We start from the raw sequence: 15,329 nt of genomic DNA on the forward strand, positions 1-15,329 counted from the left end.
GAAGAAGCTTTCAGACATCAGACATTGAAGCCAATTTTATCTATCTAGTGATCTTCTGAGCTGGGCTGGGCTGGACAAAGCCCAACCAAGCCCAGTCTATGTATAATGTGGGCCTCAAACTTCAAGCCCAGTCCATCTATTTTTAAACGCGTCCTATGTGGTTGGTTGGGCTGACCCAGTTGCTATTCATGCATAGTTTGGATATGTCTTCTCCAACTGGGCCCCCATTCCTCAATTCCTCTTCTTCAAACAGTTTGCTTTCCTTTACTTTACCTTTCCAGCACATTGTAAAATATTCTATTGGTCATGTTGGATAAAGACTCAAAAATGTCAACAAAAACGACCAACACAAGGTAATGATAACAAATGATGTTTCTGCAAGACCTAAAGAAGGTTGATTTGAATCTGAGATCCTAAATTCCTAATGTTTCCACCTTTAAAGCGTGTTATAACACCAAAGTCAAAATTCTTTTGACTCAATACCTTCATGTATGGGATATGTGTGCCGCCCACAAAATCTAACACAAGGTCACAATCCACTTTACTTTGGACAATTTGGAATCTAGATCTCTTCCATCCGAGATCCAAGTTAGTCTACCTATCAAATACATGACGCGTGAACGGAGAGGACGGCAACCGTTGGATGTAAAGGTTGAAACAAAATAAGTCTATTTTTAAGATGTGTGATTCTTCGTTCATTTTACGGTTGCAATCCTTTTCGATCCTTGCATGGTCCATCTAACGATCTGATGGACTAGACGAATAAGAGGCTTGAAGGGCTGCAACTGGCTGGGCTTTTGCAATCTCAAGCCTAGCTCTATATATTCTAATCTAAGTCTATTTATGCTCTAATCCTAATTCAGGGCCAATAATTATTGTCATTAAACCTAAGCCCTATAGGGCGAAGTCAAGCATATTCCCACTTCGATTGGCCCTACCCTTAGCCTTGATTGGCCTTGTCCCTAACCGGCTTGTCAATGCCCTTGATTGGCCTTGTCCCTAGCCTGGTCGTAGCCTTGATTAACCCTATACTTGGCCCTGGCCCTAATTGATCATATCCTTGTCCCAGATTCTAATTTCATTGAGATCAAGCATCATGCTCTACCAAAAATAAAGAATCAGGGTTAAGGTTAGAGTCAGGGTCAAAAATCAAGAATGGGTCAGGACAAGCCCTACAAGTTAAAGAGTAATACTATGTCCACCATTGTCCCTAGTCAGGACCAGAATATTTTGACCTTAACCAATCCTCAAACCCAAAATCTTGGGCCTAAGCCCTATTCATGACTCAGAGCATATCAGGACCAAACTTGCACCCTAATATGAGTTTTAGAATTTGATGATTTGTAAGGTTGTTAGAAGTTGCAAGCGTATCCCCACAACAAAATTCAAATAATTTTTTTATATTTTAGTTAGAAATATTTGAGCATTGCATACTTGTTTGATCTGATCCAACTGCTTGGGTTGAACAAAGGCCCACACACATCCTGAATCCAATCTGTTTGTGCTGGCCTCAAACCCACCCAACCCAATAAAAGGCCCCACTTCTCCGGCTCACCTGGCCATGGATTTATAGTCATCAGTATTCATTGATTTCCATGGAAACAAACGGCTGATTTCTCGGTCCTCAATTTCTCATCATTGAACTAAACCCAAATTTCAACAAAACCCTAAACCCTGTACAGTCTTCTTCCCAGCAGTTTCCCTCTACAATGAATTCAACTCAGTTCAGCTCCATAGGGTATAAAATCATGATGTTCAAGCATAAAAAAATGGCTCACGTCTTTAATTCTTTCACCAAATGGGAAATACGATCATATGCCCATTGCCACTAAACATTTTAAAAAGGATACCCAGAAGAACGCTGCACCTTGTTCTCCAAGCACCACCAAAAAAACCATAATTAAGTTTCCGTATCTCTGTTAAGTCTAATCTACTCTTCCCAAACTCCAAGAACTATTTAAATTTCTCGAGTCCTTAAAAAAAAAAATCCTTTTCGATAGGGTTTCAAATCACGCGATTTTCTGAAATCTTGACCCTGATACTGGTTGGTAGAGAGGACACAGTGAGAGAGGAGACAGCAGGAGAGGGAGAAAAAGGAAAAAAGAAATCTTCTTTCCACAATTCCACTTCGTTTTGAGAAAGATTGATTAAATTTTTCTCAGGAAAAGTAGAAAGAAAAATCACCACGCGGAACAGTGAACAGATCCTACCCATTACGATCTCTGCAAGGCTCGAAGTCCAGCGCCTTTTCGTACTCAGCTTTAAATCGCCTCGTAAGTACAAACACAAATAAAGAAAAACCACAAACCCTAAGAACAACCCAGCAATGGGATGAACCCATTTTCTTTCTAATCTATATCTCTTGTCTTCTCCCCCGTCAAGTCGATGCTCGGCTAGCATGCATGGAGGAGCTCATATATCATCCATACATTACATATGCATATTCGCATCATCATCACATTGCATGCGGACATGACATGCCAACATTGTGTTAATATTACAAAAATGCCACACTGGCATTGCAGAGGCAGACACTGCCTTTGCTTTACGTGTCTGTTATTGGTCGGAAAGTGCCTCAGCTTTTCCGACAACAGTACCACCGAAATGACCCTTCCCCTTACCTCGAGACTGTGGGCCCCCACCAATCGACAGAATATACCCTAATTCTTTTCTGATTTTTGCATTTTTCAACGGCGGGTAATCATGCAAAGGGCGATTTCGTCTTTGTCTTTGACTTTTGTCCTACAAGCTACTGCCATGATAAGAAGGTTGTTTTGGTAATACTGAGAAAATTAAAGGAGGTTTCTGTAGTTTAGCGCAGTGATGAAGGATCAAGGACAACAGTGAATGATCTCATCCTAAAACCCTAGCCCTATAGGTTATAGGTCCTGCAGGGATAGATCTCGAAATAGTAATGAAGTACAGGGATATTTTGGGAAACGGAAAAGCAGGTTTTGGCTCACGCCTGCGAAGACGTAGCGGTACGGAAGGGATATTAGGGCACGCCTTTTTGGGCAGTGGATGCCCTGGAGGGGAATAAGGAAGCGAGTGGTCACGCTTTGGCCCAATAATAAAAAGCCACGTGTTCAACGCCGAGTAAGGGATACCTCTGACCTGGCATTGTTCTAGTTGTAAAGGATAATGTCGTCATTACAAGGAAGATTGATATTAATTATTCAGATTTCAGAGAGAGAAACTTTCTAGGCGATTGAAAGGAGCGAAAATTAATAAAAGAAAGAAGGGATCACGAGAACCATAATCCAACCATGTCATCAGAGTGGGTCCCGCTTTTAGACATTAAAACAACAAAGCTGCAAGGCTGATAGAGCATTGAAACGAGGGAGAGGGTTTATTGAGTAAGCAACGTCACATCTGATTGATGGTTGAGAGGAAGGGAAGGGGGAAGGGATAAAGTAGGCAATATAGTAGGGTTGCTGTGTTGTCGGCTTTTGTAACATTAATTACAGAATTTAATGTTAATTTAAAGAAATACGCAAAACAATAAAAAGAAAAAGACAAAAAACCTGAATATCCTTCGGTTTTTATTTCTGATGTCTCGTCAACTGAAGACAAATTTCTTTCTTTAATTGCATCAAATCACATCGGCACATCACATCTCGCGTCATATCAGATCAAAATCTCAAAACTTCTGAAATTATATTTTTGCCAAAAATTAAAAATTGGAATTTAACACATTTTGTCATTATCAGCATGTACAAATCGGGTTAAAAAACCGGGTTCAGTTTTGAAGTGACCCGATTAGTTATCCATGTCCTCTTACCTGTTTGAGTTTGAAGGTGACAGCAAGTTATGATATCTTCCACCTGTCATTTTCATCATGTATAAACACATTCTTATTGTTATGGATATTTTATAATAGATCTGTCTTGGGTCTCCCAAAGAAGAACTGGGCTGATCAAACCTTGACCGGACCATGAATAAAACGAAGGTACTAAACAAAGTATACAATTTGAATTATATCCAACCTCCTTAAAGATAGGGATAAGGATTCCAATCAAGTTGGGTTACTTTTAAAATCCAGATCGAACTCTACAACTACAATCCAAATAATACTATCTTGACAAATGAGATTCCTCTCCTCAGGAAGCTAGCAACAATGACAATTCTATTCAAATTCCATTACTGCATAGTTAAGGTAGCCTCTCCTAAAGATCTATAAATACCCACATACTCATCATTATCAAGTATGCACTCTTAAGTTATTGAATACATTGAGAGATTGAACTAGCTTCCTTGGTTTGTTTGAACTAACTTGTTCGTCGGAGATGAAACTCGACCACACCGGTCGAGCACGTTTTTGCAGATTCGAGTGTTTGATCAGGAGGGACCGAATTCTGCATCAACACCTAACTTCAGCATTCACTGGCATCCATTACAAGCACCATCAACACCTAACTTCAGCATTCACTGGCATCCATTACAAGCACGTTCGTTCACAGAGAAAACTTCTGTAGTCGATACCATTGCAAAGCATGTCGCTCTTTTCCAAAACACAGAAGAAATACTGGTCTCCTGAAGAACACTTGAAAGAGTTTCTGAGCTTTACCCAAAAAACGTAAGCATTCTTGGCAAAACCTCATTAATTGTATGTTCTCTAAGACTTTTTGGTACATCACCATCCTTCCGACACTTGCACTGAGACCCGGATTCCCATCAAGGGTTCTGTTGTCTCAACTCATGAAAAGATTAACAGATTTTCAGAAAAATACTTGTTTGTGCTTTGTGCAAAGCACTCTTAAGTCTTAACAAGTCTTAAACGTTTAGTCTTATGAATCAAGTTTTCTTTACACAACACGAGAGCTGCATTTTACAAATCAGGATCTCAATGCCTGGATGGACACCTTCACAAAGAAACAAGATTTGCACCATAATGGAATGACACTTGTTAAACAAGCATTTATTGATAAGAAATTAATCAGGATAAGATTAAATATAGCAACCAGCTACATCCCACATTCCCATACACTTACTGTTAGTGATTTGATCATTACCCAGAAAACGACATCAATGACAACAACAAGAATTAACTCATTACTGACAAGGCCAACAACCCCACTAATGGTGGGTCAGCAGACGCCATCAGAGCGACTAAACCACACCAGAAGGACAAATTCACTTTATCTAACTTTTTAATTTTCTGGATAGACTGAAGTGGACAAATTATAACCATAAAGCATAACTTAATAAATATATGAAAATGTTGATGCTTAAGGATCAATAGGCACCACATATACTACCATCATTTCATGTTATAACATGTTTTCTGAAGCAAAATAAGTACAACTAAAAGGAGTTTAATAAGTTCACTCAAACTAAGTAAACTACTACTGGTTTGATTCTTCAGACGAAAGACCAGTTCATGAACATGAAAGCTAGGCAATGATGTGAATCCTCCTCATTCAAAACCATCCAAGCAATTGCCTGCTCATAAGAAACCGGCCTTCCCATGCTAGACACACAGATCCCTGCTGGCAGATATGCGAAGCCCTGCAATAGAGCACATGAAGAAAACCCCAGATGTAAGTATCAGGTGACGAGATAAACCAGAGACTTTAGACAAACAGAATTACATTAGTTGATTATTTGAAGAAACTATAATTTTCTTGTGTACTGGATCTCATTGCTACTGCTTTCAGACATTTCTCGGTTGATAATTCAATCACTAAAGATTGACAGTTAAATTACACCATACATAAAGAATGTTTGGATTACCTGTTGCATGATCTTGGAGAACTCCGAGCACAACATCTTCCGACCAGCTTCGTTAAGAATCTTGTCAAGCATTATGTCTTGAAGGGCCACAAGTGTTGTCTCAAGCATGTCAAGCCCTGCCTGGTTTGCAAAAGTGAAAACTGGGGATGCCTGTTTTGCCCGCTAAATCATATTAGTTACACCAGATAAACAAAAGCTGTATCTTTTTGAAGCCCAGTCATTCACACACATAACAAGAGGAAAAGCAAGGGGCTTGCAGGTAAACAGTTCACTAGAACCACAGAGAGGAAATCAAAGGCAAACTGATAGATTGAAAGATGAATATGATGTCAGATACATGTAACGGTCCACAGAGCAGTCCCAGTGCCATGCTAGTCCCCCCATCATCCGAAACTCTATAGCAAGGCTTACTAAATGCAATGGATTTTGTTTGAATCCACCAAAACTTTTTAAATAACTAATTCATAAAGTGAGATACTGAGAAGCCCCCCCCCCACAAGGTTCATATGCAAAAACTCAAAATTTAAAAGGGAATGAAGAAAAGATGATTACATTTGTTTTCAAAGAACAGCACATGATTGCATCAGAATGGTGCCACAGTAGTTTCAAGACAGCATCACCAGCTTGGGAGTCAACCTGAAGAAGATCTACTCCAGTGTGGAACCTGAAAAAGATGGCCAAAACTTGATGACAAACTAAACAAGGAAGATGCACCAGAATTTAAACGAGAGGAGCTTGCTCCTTCAGGTTAAGCTAAAGAACTCTCGTGACATTTGCAAATTTAATTTAGCATTAATAAAAGTCACTCATTATGTGAGCTGGCACATTAATAAAAGTCACTCATTGTGTGAGCTGGCAAGTAATTTTGCACTACCTAGCAAACGGTGACCGGAAACCAGGAAGGCAACAACTTGCTCTACCTACTTAAAAAATTTAAGTCACACCACTGGAACCTCGGGACTATGCCTTCCAGTTGGGGAAATTTTAAAAAGAATAAAGGATATTATTATTTACTATAAAAAACTATACTATCTCAGTAAAAGATTAACACTACACACCTATAGCTCCTGCAAATCCATCTGGCTAATGTAAGAGCCTCAGGAGACCCAGGAGGAGCTTTTGCTCCAATGAGGGAGCCAGGACGAGACGGCGCAATAGCCATGGCAACCCTTTGAACAGATCCAACAACACTCCGTACGTATTGACGAGCCATAGCAGCCACATTTTCTCGAAAATGGTTTTCAAATGTGAATTGGAACGCAATAGTTAATACTGATCTCAGGTTATAGCTGTTTGATGCAGCTTCACCGGAAGAGCGGGTTCCACCAGGTCCGACTTCCAGTGCAGAGGCCAAGTCAAGTGTTCTAGTTGCTGCAGGACTATCCTGCAAAACCAACGGATAAATAATATCAACAAGAAGAAACATAAGTAATGCAAACAATCTATCTAAGTTCAGAGTTGTAACCCAACTGTTTTAGGATCCAATGGTATCACTCGAAAACCTGATGGCAGCAAAGGAGCATCATCTCCGAAGGATTCATCAATGGGTGCAAAGACAAGCTGAGCACAGGCACCAGCTGCATTTTCATCAACCCCACTACAGAGCTGCCATACAAATAAGAAACAGAAATTAAAAAAATACTGATTTTACATGTCAACTTCAAGGGTAAGTAATTACCAGCAAACCTCACGAACTAAATGAAAAATCAGGTATATTTCAAGATTGATTTAACACATTTGAATATTCATCCAGGTCAATGCGGGAAACAACCAAGAGAAATACATTCAACGGGGATCCTACCCCAAATTCAATTCCACTGCCCCGTTTATAAGCTGCACTTAGGGGCAAGCTGAATCTAGATTGGCAAAATTCCAATCCACACCAGAAGACACCCTATACAGTAATAATAAGTCTCACCTGCAATAGAAACATATCCCGTGATAAAACAGCATCTTCCTGGGAAAATCCATGTCCTTCCAATCGAATCACCTCCAAGAACTACATCAGAAAATTGCCAGTCAGCTCATAACAATATTAATATCTATGATTTTGAAGAATACAGTTTGGGGACTCCTGAAAGAAATTAGATTTAAATAGAGATGATTGAATACATAAATAGAAAGAACCCAATGCATACACATCATATATCAAGAAATTAAAAAGAGATGATGGTTGTGGAATTCTGAGTGAAACAAAATGTAGTACCTCCTCGTGTTCCACTGTATGGGCCAAAGGCAATATCACCTGACTACTGGGGAAGCCACCAGGTCTTGCCCCGAACATTGAATAAGGGCTAGCTTTAAGAGATGCAGCAGAATAAGCATCAACTCCACAATCAGCCCATTCAGAACGATGCTCCCTCAGAAAACGAACAAGCAATGCAGGGGGAACATTCTATATGACAAGAAAAGAAATCTTAGTCTACATCAGGAATAACATAAAAGAACTTCAAGAAGGACGATAACAGAAAACCAACAGTAAATCTTTGGGTGGGGGGGGGGGGGGAGAGAGAAAGGAGTGGGGAACCAGAGAGCTAGGGAATCCCATTAACAAGAAAACAAAAAAGAAAGAGCACTAGTTGAAAGAAAAGTAATGCCGCCAATAAAAAACCCATCTACCTGCAACAGCATTGATGCTTTCGCACATAGCACCCCACCTCCTAAAGTTGAGAACATTGCTGAAGCATTGACATGGTTGCCCAAAAGTTTGTTAGGAGATGAGTTTATCATAATGGTAACGTCCTCCACACCATCGCTACTTAACAATGACCAACCATCGTCGGCAAACCCATTAATAGCATCATTGAATCCCCTGAGATCCAGTTTTAAAAGATATCAAGTTACTTCAAGAGAAATGTGTTTGTGAATATATACATAGTTCCACAACATTAGCTGACAGCTCACCGGCACAATCTCTGACTAAAGGACCGTAATACAGCAGGTTGGCGGCCCCCACCATACTGCACTTCACCACTCGACTCCTGTGCAATCTGTCGAATGTGCCGCAATGCCTGCATACATAAGCAAAACAAATAACAGTGTAAATTTTATCTCCAAGATATAAGCAAATTCACTCTTTTCTCAGCATATGCTGTTAATTTTTGCTATCACAACTTGACCTTTAAATAACTGACAACGGTTAATACAAGTAAAAGCCAACAAGTACTTACAGCAATTGTAATTTTCTGTGCAATAATTTTGGATGATTCATATAACGGACGGAGAACTTCAGGCACACTCCATGCCTAATTCACAAACAAGAAACCCCAATTTAAATGCAAGGCATTGTATATCACTATTAGAATGCTGAAGCTTAAGTTTGGTCATTGGCCTCACATCCAAATCAACATGATCAACAATATGAATTATAGAGCCACCACCCTCACAAGGTCGGATGAGGTAGCCACTGGGGAGCATATCTCCTCTGACAAAGTTTGAAGAAGATGGTCCTGTTGGGCCACCAGTAGAAGGCGTCAACGATCTCTCACATACCTAAAAAAGCACACATTGCATCAGAACAAGAAAGTCAATAATAATTTCTGAGCTACGTGAAAAGAAAGATTCTCTTTTTTTTTCTTTTTTTTTTTTTTAGGGGGGGGGGAGGGGCGCGAGATTTAAGGTTTCATATACCCTACAAATTACATATGGCCACTTCTCGGTAAAGTATCATGAAACTCATGATTGATGTAAGCTGGGTCAAGACTTCTATGTTGGAGGCAAGGTGTAGAGGGTTTTATAGCTTCTTCATAAGAAAAGCAGAACTGGTTTTATTTCTGTCATAGATGTAGCCTATCTTGAGTTAACCGTGAATTGTTGCTCTCTGTGCACGACTCTCTTTCATTTCTCTTATGACATGTTTGCTGTGCTTTTATAATGCACAACCGGGATAAATTGGACACCCACCATGCTTAGCAAACCACATTAGCTGCTGTCACAAAGAAAGAAAAGCGGGAGAAAGACTGCCAAAAAGAGTTCAAGAAGTTACCACAAGACTTCCATCTTCCAAACCCGTCGTATATCTCAGCGTCCAAAAGTCACGTGGTGCTGCCAACGTCGTGGGTGCATATGTCTACAAAATTAAAGGTTAAAAATTAAGTATATCCCAAAACCCATTCCAAATGCTGCCAAGTAAATGGACAAGAACAACAAACCTGCATGTATATAAGCTCCAAAGTCCCTCCATTTCCAGCAGGGATTGTAGACAAGACATCAAGGCAGCGACAATCACGAAACCAAGATGTACGATCTTTGAGAATCTCAGCAACCTGCAGATTGTTGTAATATATTTTACACCAAATATATCAAGAAAACAGATCAAAAAATATCTGAAGAAAATTACCTTTGTGGGCTCTAAACTCACAAGACCGCAAGCTCGTGCTGCAACCCCACTACAGTTGTGGGAAACAGCAATGATTCCTATAGAATCCGGACCAGGCTGTGCAAAAATAAGTCAAAACAAAACGCAAAAGAAATATGACTTTGAACCTTCAGAAATAGTCAAATATAATTAACATTCGAGCACTGGACTAGGCTGTGTAAAGTCACTTCTTTTACCTTCATCCCAAGCATCTGGACCCAGTCGACAGCAGTTCCAGTAGCCTTGGATAGGAACTCTGCCAGGGTCTCCTCTGCTATAGCGAGAAGACTGAAACAAAGACAACATCTGTAAGTACCAGCATAAACAAGTAGAACCAAGGAGTAATTTTTATATTTTTTGTCAACTTACCTCGCTGGGCTGTTAGCATCTCTTTGTGGATGCTGAGTTGTTGGGTTTTGCTGCTGTTGGTGCTGACCACTTGTGACCACAGACTCACAGCTCGTGTCTGTGGTCGCTACAGGTGCCTGAAAACAATTGAAATGCTAACTTTACTTCTTGAACAGGAACATGTTAACCTAAGCTGCTGCTAGTGAAACTCAATGCATGGTCCAAATGAAAAAGGCTCCTAAAGCAGAAGTGTTAGGATCACCAAGAAACATTATCATTATCCTCCTAACAGACTAGTACTTGACCCTAAAGTAAGTAGAGCATGTGTGCTTGTCATGCTAATGAAATCCAAGGTGTTACAAGAGGTACTTCTAAAATACTAAAAAAAAAATGCAGCCCAAAATTCAAGAGAAAGCTAAATAATATACAAAAAGAAAACCCCAGGATGTCCAAGGATGCATCTAATTGCAATAAATGCATTCTTCCTTCCAGTCAGAAATTGTTACCTTTGCTCTAATCATAAAATACAGTACACCGGCTATAATATACTGATAATACAAAAGAGAATGATCTTCATGGATTTTGACACAAATACTATAAATGCATATAACTCATTTATTACATAACTCCATTCTGAATGATAACAATCAGATGACCATATCTCTAAATGTCTGATCAAAACAAATAAGTGGAACTTACGGTATGCAGTTGCTGCCGCATGAAACCATTTTCATACACCAAGTGGGAGACCTGCTTCTGAAGTCGGTCATTCTCCTCCATCAGCAGCTTGTTCATGGCAGTCAGCTTCCTATTCACCGTTTGGAGACGAGATGCTTCCTTCCGTTGCTTTTCACGGCATCTGTCCAAGGATATAAAATGGGAAGTTTAGCGGAGTGCAGTACAACCTCATTTACCCAGAACCTAAACTCCAACATATCGACAGTCCAGCTGGCATCCATAAAATCAGGAATCTTTAATTAGGAATATTAAAAGAAATTAAGTTCAACCCCTCCTTTGTCTTCCCATTGTGCAATTCAAACAATAGACAGACAAATTTTACTACTAAAAATCAGACACAAGAATAGTAGCCAAAGTTTGCCTTTTGAGACAAGTGAAACATGAAAATTAAGACGAAATAAGTTCCAAATCTCCAGTTTCTTCCCATTCTGAATGATTACAGACCTAAACAACTTCATTTGAGAGAGAAGAAAGCTTCAAAATCTGAAACTAAGGCCTTATGCATCACTAGAAATATGAATAAATAGAGGTGAGAGAATCAAATAGAAGTTGAGACATAGAACAAGTTAGGAGCAAAGAGCAGTCATCCAAAAGAGGAAGAATGTGAATCTAAGCAACAAAGCTACAGAGAGGAAGGGACCTGGAAAGCTTTAAAATATAATAGAGAGATCTATTTTTTATACATACCCATTGCGATATTAAAAAAAATAGAACCGGAAATCAGACTATAACATGAAAAAAAAAAAAGGGGCCTATTAAGGAATGCACGTCTAGACAAGGCTCTTTATTTAGATTTTAACACTGCAAAACAGCTTACTACAAAAGACAAGTAGAACCGAAAATCACACTACAGCATGAAAAGAAATGGAGCCTATTAATGAATGCGCGTCTAGACAAGGCTCTTTTTTTAGATTTTAACACTGCAAACAACTTACCACTATGTCACTGCAAAACAGCTTACTACTAAAGAAGTAGAAAGATTCTACGCTCCCTTTCATTTTATCCCATCGAAACCCAAAAGTAAGTCTTTATTTCCCAAAATACATACACCAGGGTAGCAGAATATGTTCATATCCTTCACAAGTAAATTAACAACTTCAAGCCAAACCTCTTTATTATTACAATCTAACACATGAACGAAAAAAATAAAATAAAATAAACCCCCACGAGAAAGAAAAAAAACATCAAGTCCATACTCAAATACCCTCTTAACTTCAAACCCAGAAAAAACCTAAACTACAGCTAAATTCAAAACAAAACAATTTTTTTAATTTCTTAAGACGCCAACATTTAAGAGAATAGAAGATAACTCACAATCCATAAATAGCAGGGGAAAATAAACATTTTTAAACAATGTATCATCAGGACAAGTAGATCAGAACAACTTCTTAATCCCCCACCCCCATTCTCCTCTTTTCTTTTTGGAGTCAGCCAGAATAATGGATTACTATTATGAACACAAGTTCACCTATTAAATGAAGTAGAGATAACATCTCAAAACCCACTCTGGTTTTTAAAGAAACAGAAGTCCATAACGAAGCCACCGACCAACACATTCCAACAACAATCAAATATTTTCTCCTTTCGGTCCACTCCAAATTCGTAACAAACACTAGTAAATGAAAAAATCAGCTAACAACCCCGAACCCACCAGACGAGAACACATTTTGACACCAACAGGAAAGAAATTAAAAGGAGAATGCACAAAACCCACCTTCCCAGATCAAACTTTGATAACATCCAGAACCCCAAAAATTAATCAAGGGTGAAATAAAAGGAAGAGAACAAATATAACTGCATCTGTCAGATTGCCACTGCATTTCTGCATCATACCTCCTGTTCTGGAACCAAACTTTGATCTGTTTAGGCTCAATGTTAGAGAGTATGGGACACTCCCTGATCAGCTGCTGCCTCCTCATGGAACTTGGCTTGGGGCATTCAGCGTAAACTCTCTCCAAAGCCTCAACCTGCTCAGGCGTATACCTGACATACTTGCTGGAATCCATCTGCTTAGACTCCTTAATCGACAGAGCCATATATATACACCCAACCCACAAAGAAACCCAAACCAAAGAGGAGAAATAAAAGATAGAGAGAAAATTAGAGACAAAGAAAGCAAAGCAGAGCAGAGCAAAGGAAGATTGGAACAGCACAAGGGGCAATATCTAAAGCCTTGGGCACTCTCTATGTGCACTGAAACGACGCTTCCAGGTCTTCTCAGGCAGGCTCTCTTCTCCAAGAGAGCCTCCTCTCACCCACATCAGAAGCTCCCTCTAACCCAGAAAAGCTCAGTTGAGAAGGAGAAACATCAGATAGCTAGGGGTCTTATCTTGGACACCCATCTCGAGACAATACCTGAAGGGGTGTGTGAAGCGGTGAGGATAAGCGAAAAAACAGATGTGACCCAAATAAACCAACCCTCACAGTGGAAAAGATAGTTGGAAGAGAAGAGAACTTAAAAACAAATAAAACAGAGATGGGCAAATAAAGACCAGGTATGACCAGTGAGTCTTTAGCTTTTTCTGAGTTTTTCTGAAAAATAAACCTCTTTCCTCTCTCTCTCCCTATCAGAGATTGCTCTCTTCTTTTAACCTCCTATATACGTTTTTGACAAATAAATGGATAGCTGTTTCGCTGTTCCTCTCCCAGAGAAAGCAAAAAAGTACAACTTCTAGCAGCAAAAGCCACCCCTTCTCTCTCTGCGTCTCTGTTTCTCTCTCTACATGTCTTGAGATTCATGGTGTCTCATGCATATGCATGCATACATGTATGCATGTTTATGTATGGAATAATTGGTTTATGAAATGCGGCAATTTGAGCGGCATGTAGGAGACATGAGGCGGCAATTACTGCGCTGTCCTATGAAAAACAAAATATTTTATCTGATGCCCTTCTTTTTCTCTTATTTAGCGGCCACGCCCAAGATAGCGTGGAACTATTCGGACCGTTACCTAACTTTTGAATTTTTTAGGACGGAAACCGTCACCGTTCCGAATTCAGACGTCGGACCTGAGGGAATCTGTGAGCAAGGGTATTTTGGTAAAAAAATCTCCTTTTAAGGCGCAGCTTTTATCTGGTGGAGCACAAACTTTTCAAGAAAAGTTAGATCAGATTGAGATTCACTTGTTTCCGATCAAACCCTACCCAAGTTTTGGCCAAAAAAAAAACCCTACCCAAGTAATAATTTACAATTTTTTATTACCTAAACCAAGAAGCACGGGTACGCTACCCGTGCTGCATAGGGGCCATCTTCGGATCCAAATCCTCTGCCCAGCTGCCCGTCCTCTCATCCCGCACTTTCGCACACGAGTCTCTACCCGTGCCCGTGTACCACAGTAAGCTTGTGTCGAGCAAACTGTAAAGATAGAAGGATGGAAGAATAGCCCATTTGGGTCGCAAAGATCCTTACTTGGTTTTTCTTCTATTTCTCAAATCAAATGAAAATAATAAAAACAAAATTGTCCTGACACTCAAAAATGAATGCTTTAAAACACTAAAACCCTACTTTTTGTTTGAAAAATATAAAAGTCCTATGTTAGAATGGTTAGTTATGTTATCATAAAAATTATTATACTTTTCTAATAAATCTTATGCTCATTTACTTTTCTTAAAAGACATTTTTCTACCTATAAATGTTATTTAATAAAGATATTGTTCTTGGATTTATTTATTTCGATACAAATATTTTTGTGACTGATTTTTTCATAAAGGATAACAAGAATTCTAATGTGTTTTTTTTTTAAGTAAATTATTGAATTAGTAGTTGTAGCATAGCAAAGCCCGATTAAGTATGGCCCAATCGGTCCCCTTTCTAGCCCATCATAGGTCATTGTTTGGCTCTTGATACAAGATCGCTAGTAAAAAGTTATAAAGAGCTTTGCCCAAGAGTGTAAATCATATATCTTAGAATGAACATTAAAAAGTTATAAACACAAATATAAATAGATCATATGAATGGAATAATTTAACATGGCTTACATACCAATGTTGTGTACTACACGTATAGGCGAAGAAGAAGTTTTATTATGTAACAAAAAACTACATTAAAAATCTCTCAATCATTATAACAACGTCGCAAAAATTCTCATATAAATCCCGACTTGAAAATCTCAAATCTCACCATGAATCTAGACAAGAACACAAACTACATGCA

The 15,329-nt window shown here is 39.1% G+C and overlaps 1 protein-coding gene across 1 annotated transcript; it reads right to left on the reverse strand.

Moving 5' to 3' along the window:
• Positions 1–4,642: 4,642 nt before the first annotated feature.
• Positions 4,643–13,880, reverse strand: LOC149025885 (homeobox-leucine zipper protein HOX32-like). Its single transcript, XM_089146096.1, has 18 exons — positions 13,010–13,880; positions 11,138–11,297; positions 10,460–10,575; positions 10,288–10,378; positions 10,073–10,168; positions 9,885–9,998; positions 9,719–9,802; positions 9,070–9,225; positions 8,904–8,978; positions 8,638–8,744; positions 8,353–8,545; positions 7,940–8,128; positions 7,652–7,732; positions 7,204–7,338; positions 6,792–7,117; positions 6,286–6,397; positions 5,734–5,883; positions 4,643–5,508 (listed from the first exon to the last, which is right to left on the reverse strand). The coding sequence occupies exons 1-18, from the start codon at positions 13,210–13,212 to the stop codon at positions 5,362–5,364; spliced, it is 2,535 nt and encodes an 844-aa protein (XP_089002222.1). The 5' UTR covers positions 13,213–13,880; the 3' UTR covers positions 4,643–5,361.
• Positions 13,881–15,329: the final 1,449 nt, after the last annotated feature.

The sequence above is a fragment of the Hakea prostrata genome, chromosome 2, assembly GCF_041222555.1.
Source record: "Hakea prostrata isolate BN-2017 chromosome 2, UWA_Hpros_2, whole genome shotgun sequence".
NCBI lineage: Eukaryota > Viridiplantae > Streptophyta > Magnoliopsida > Proteales > Proteaceae > Hakea > Hakea prostrata.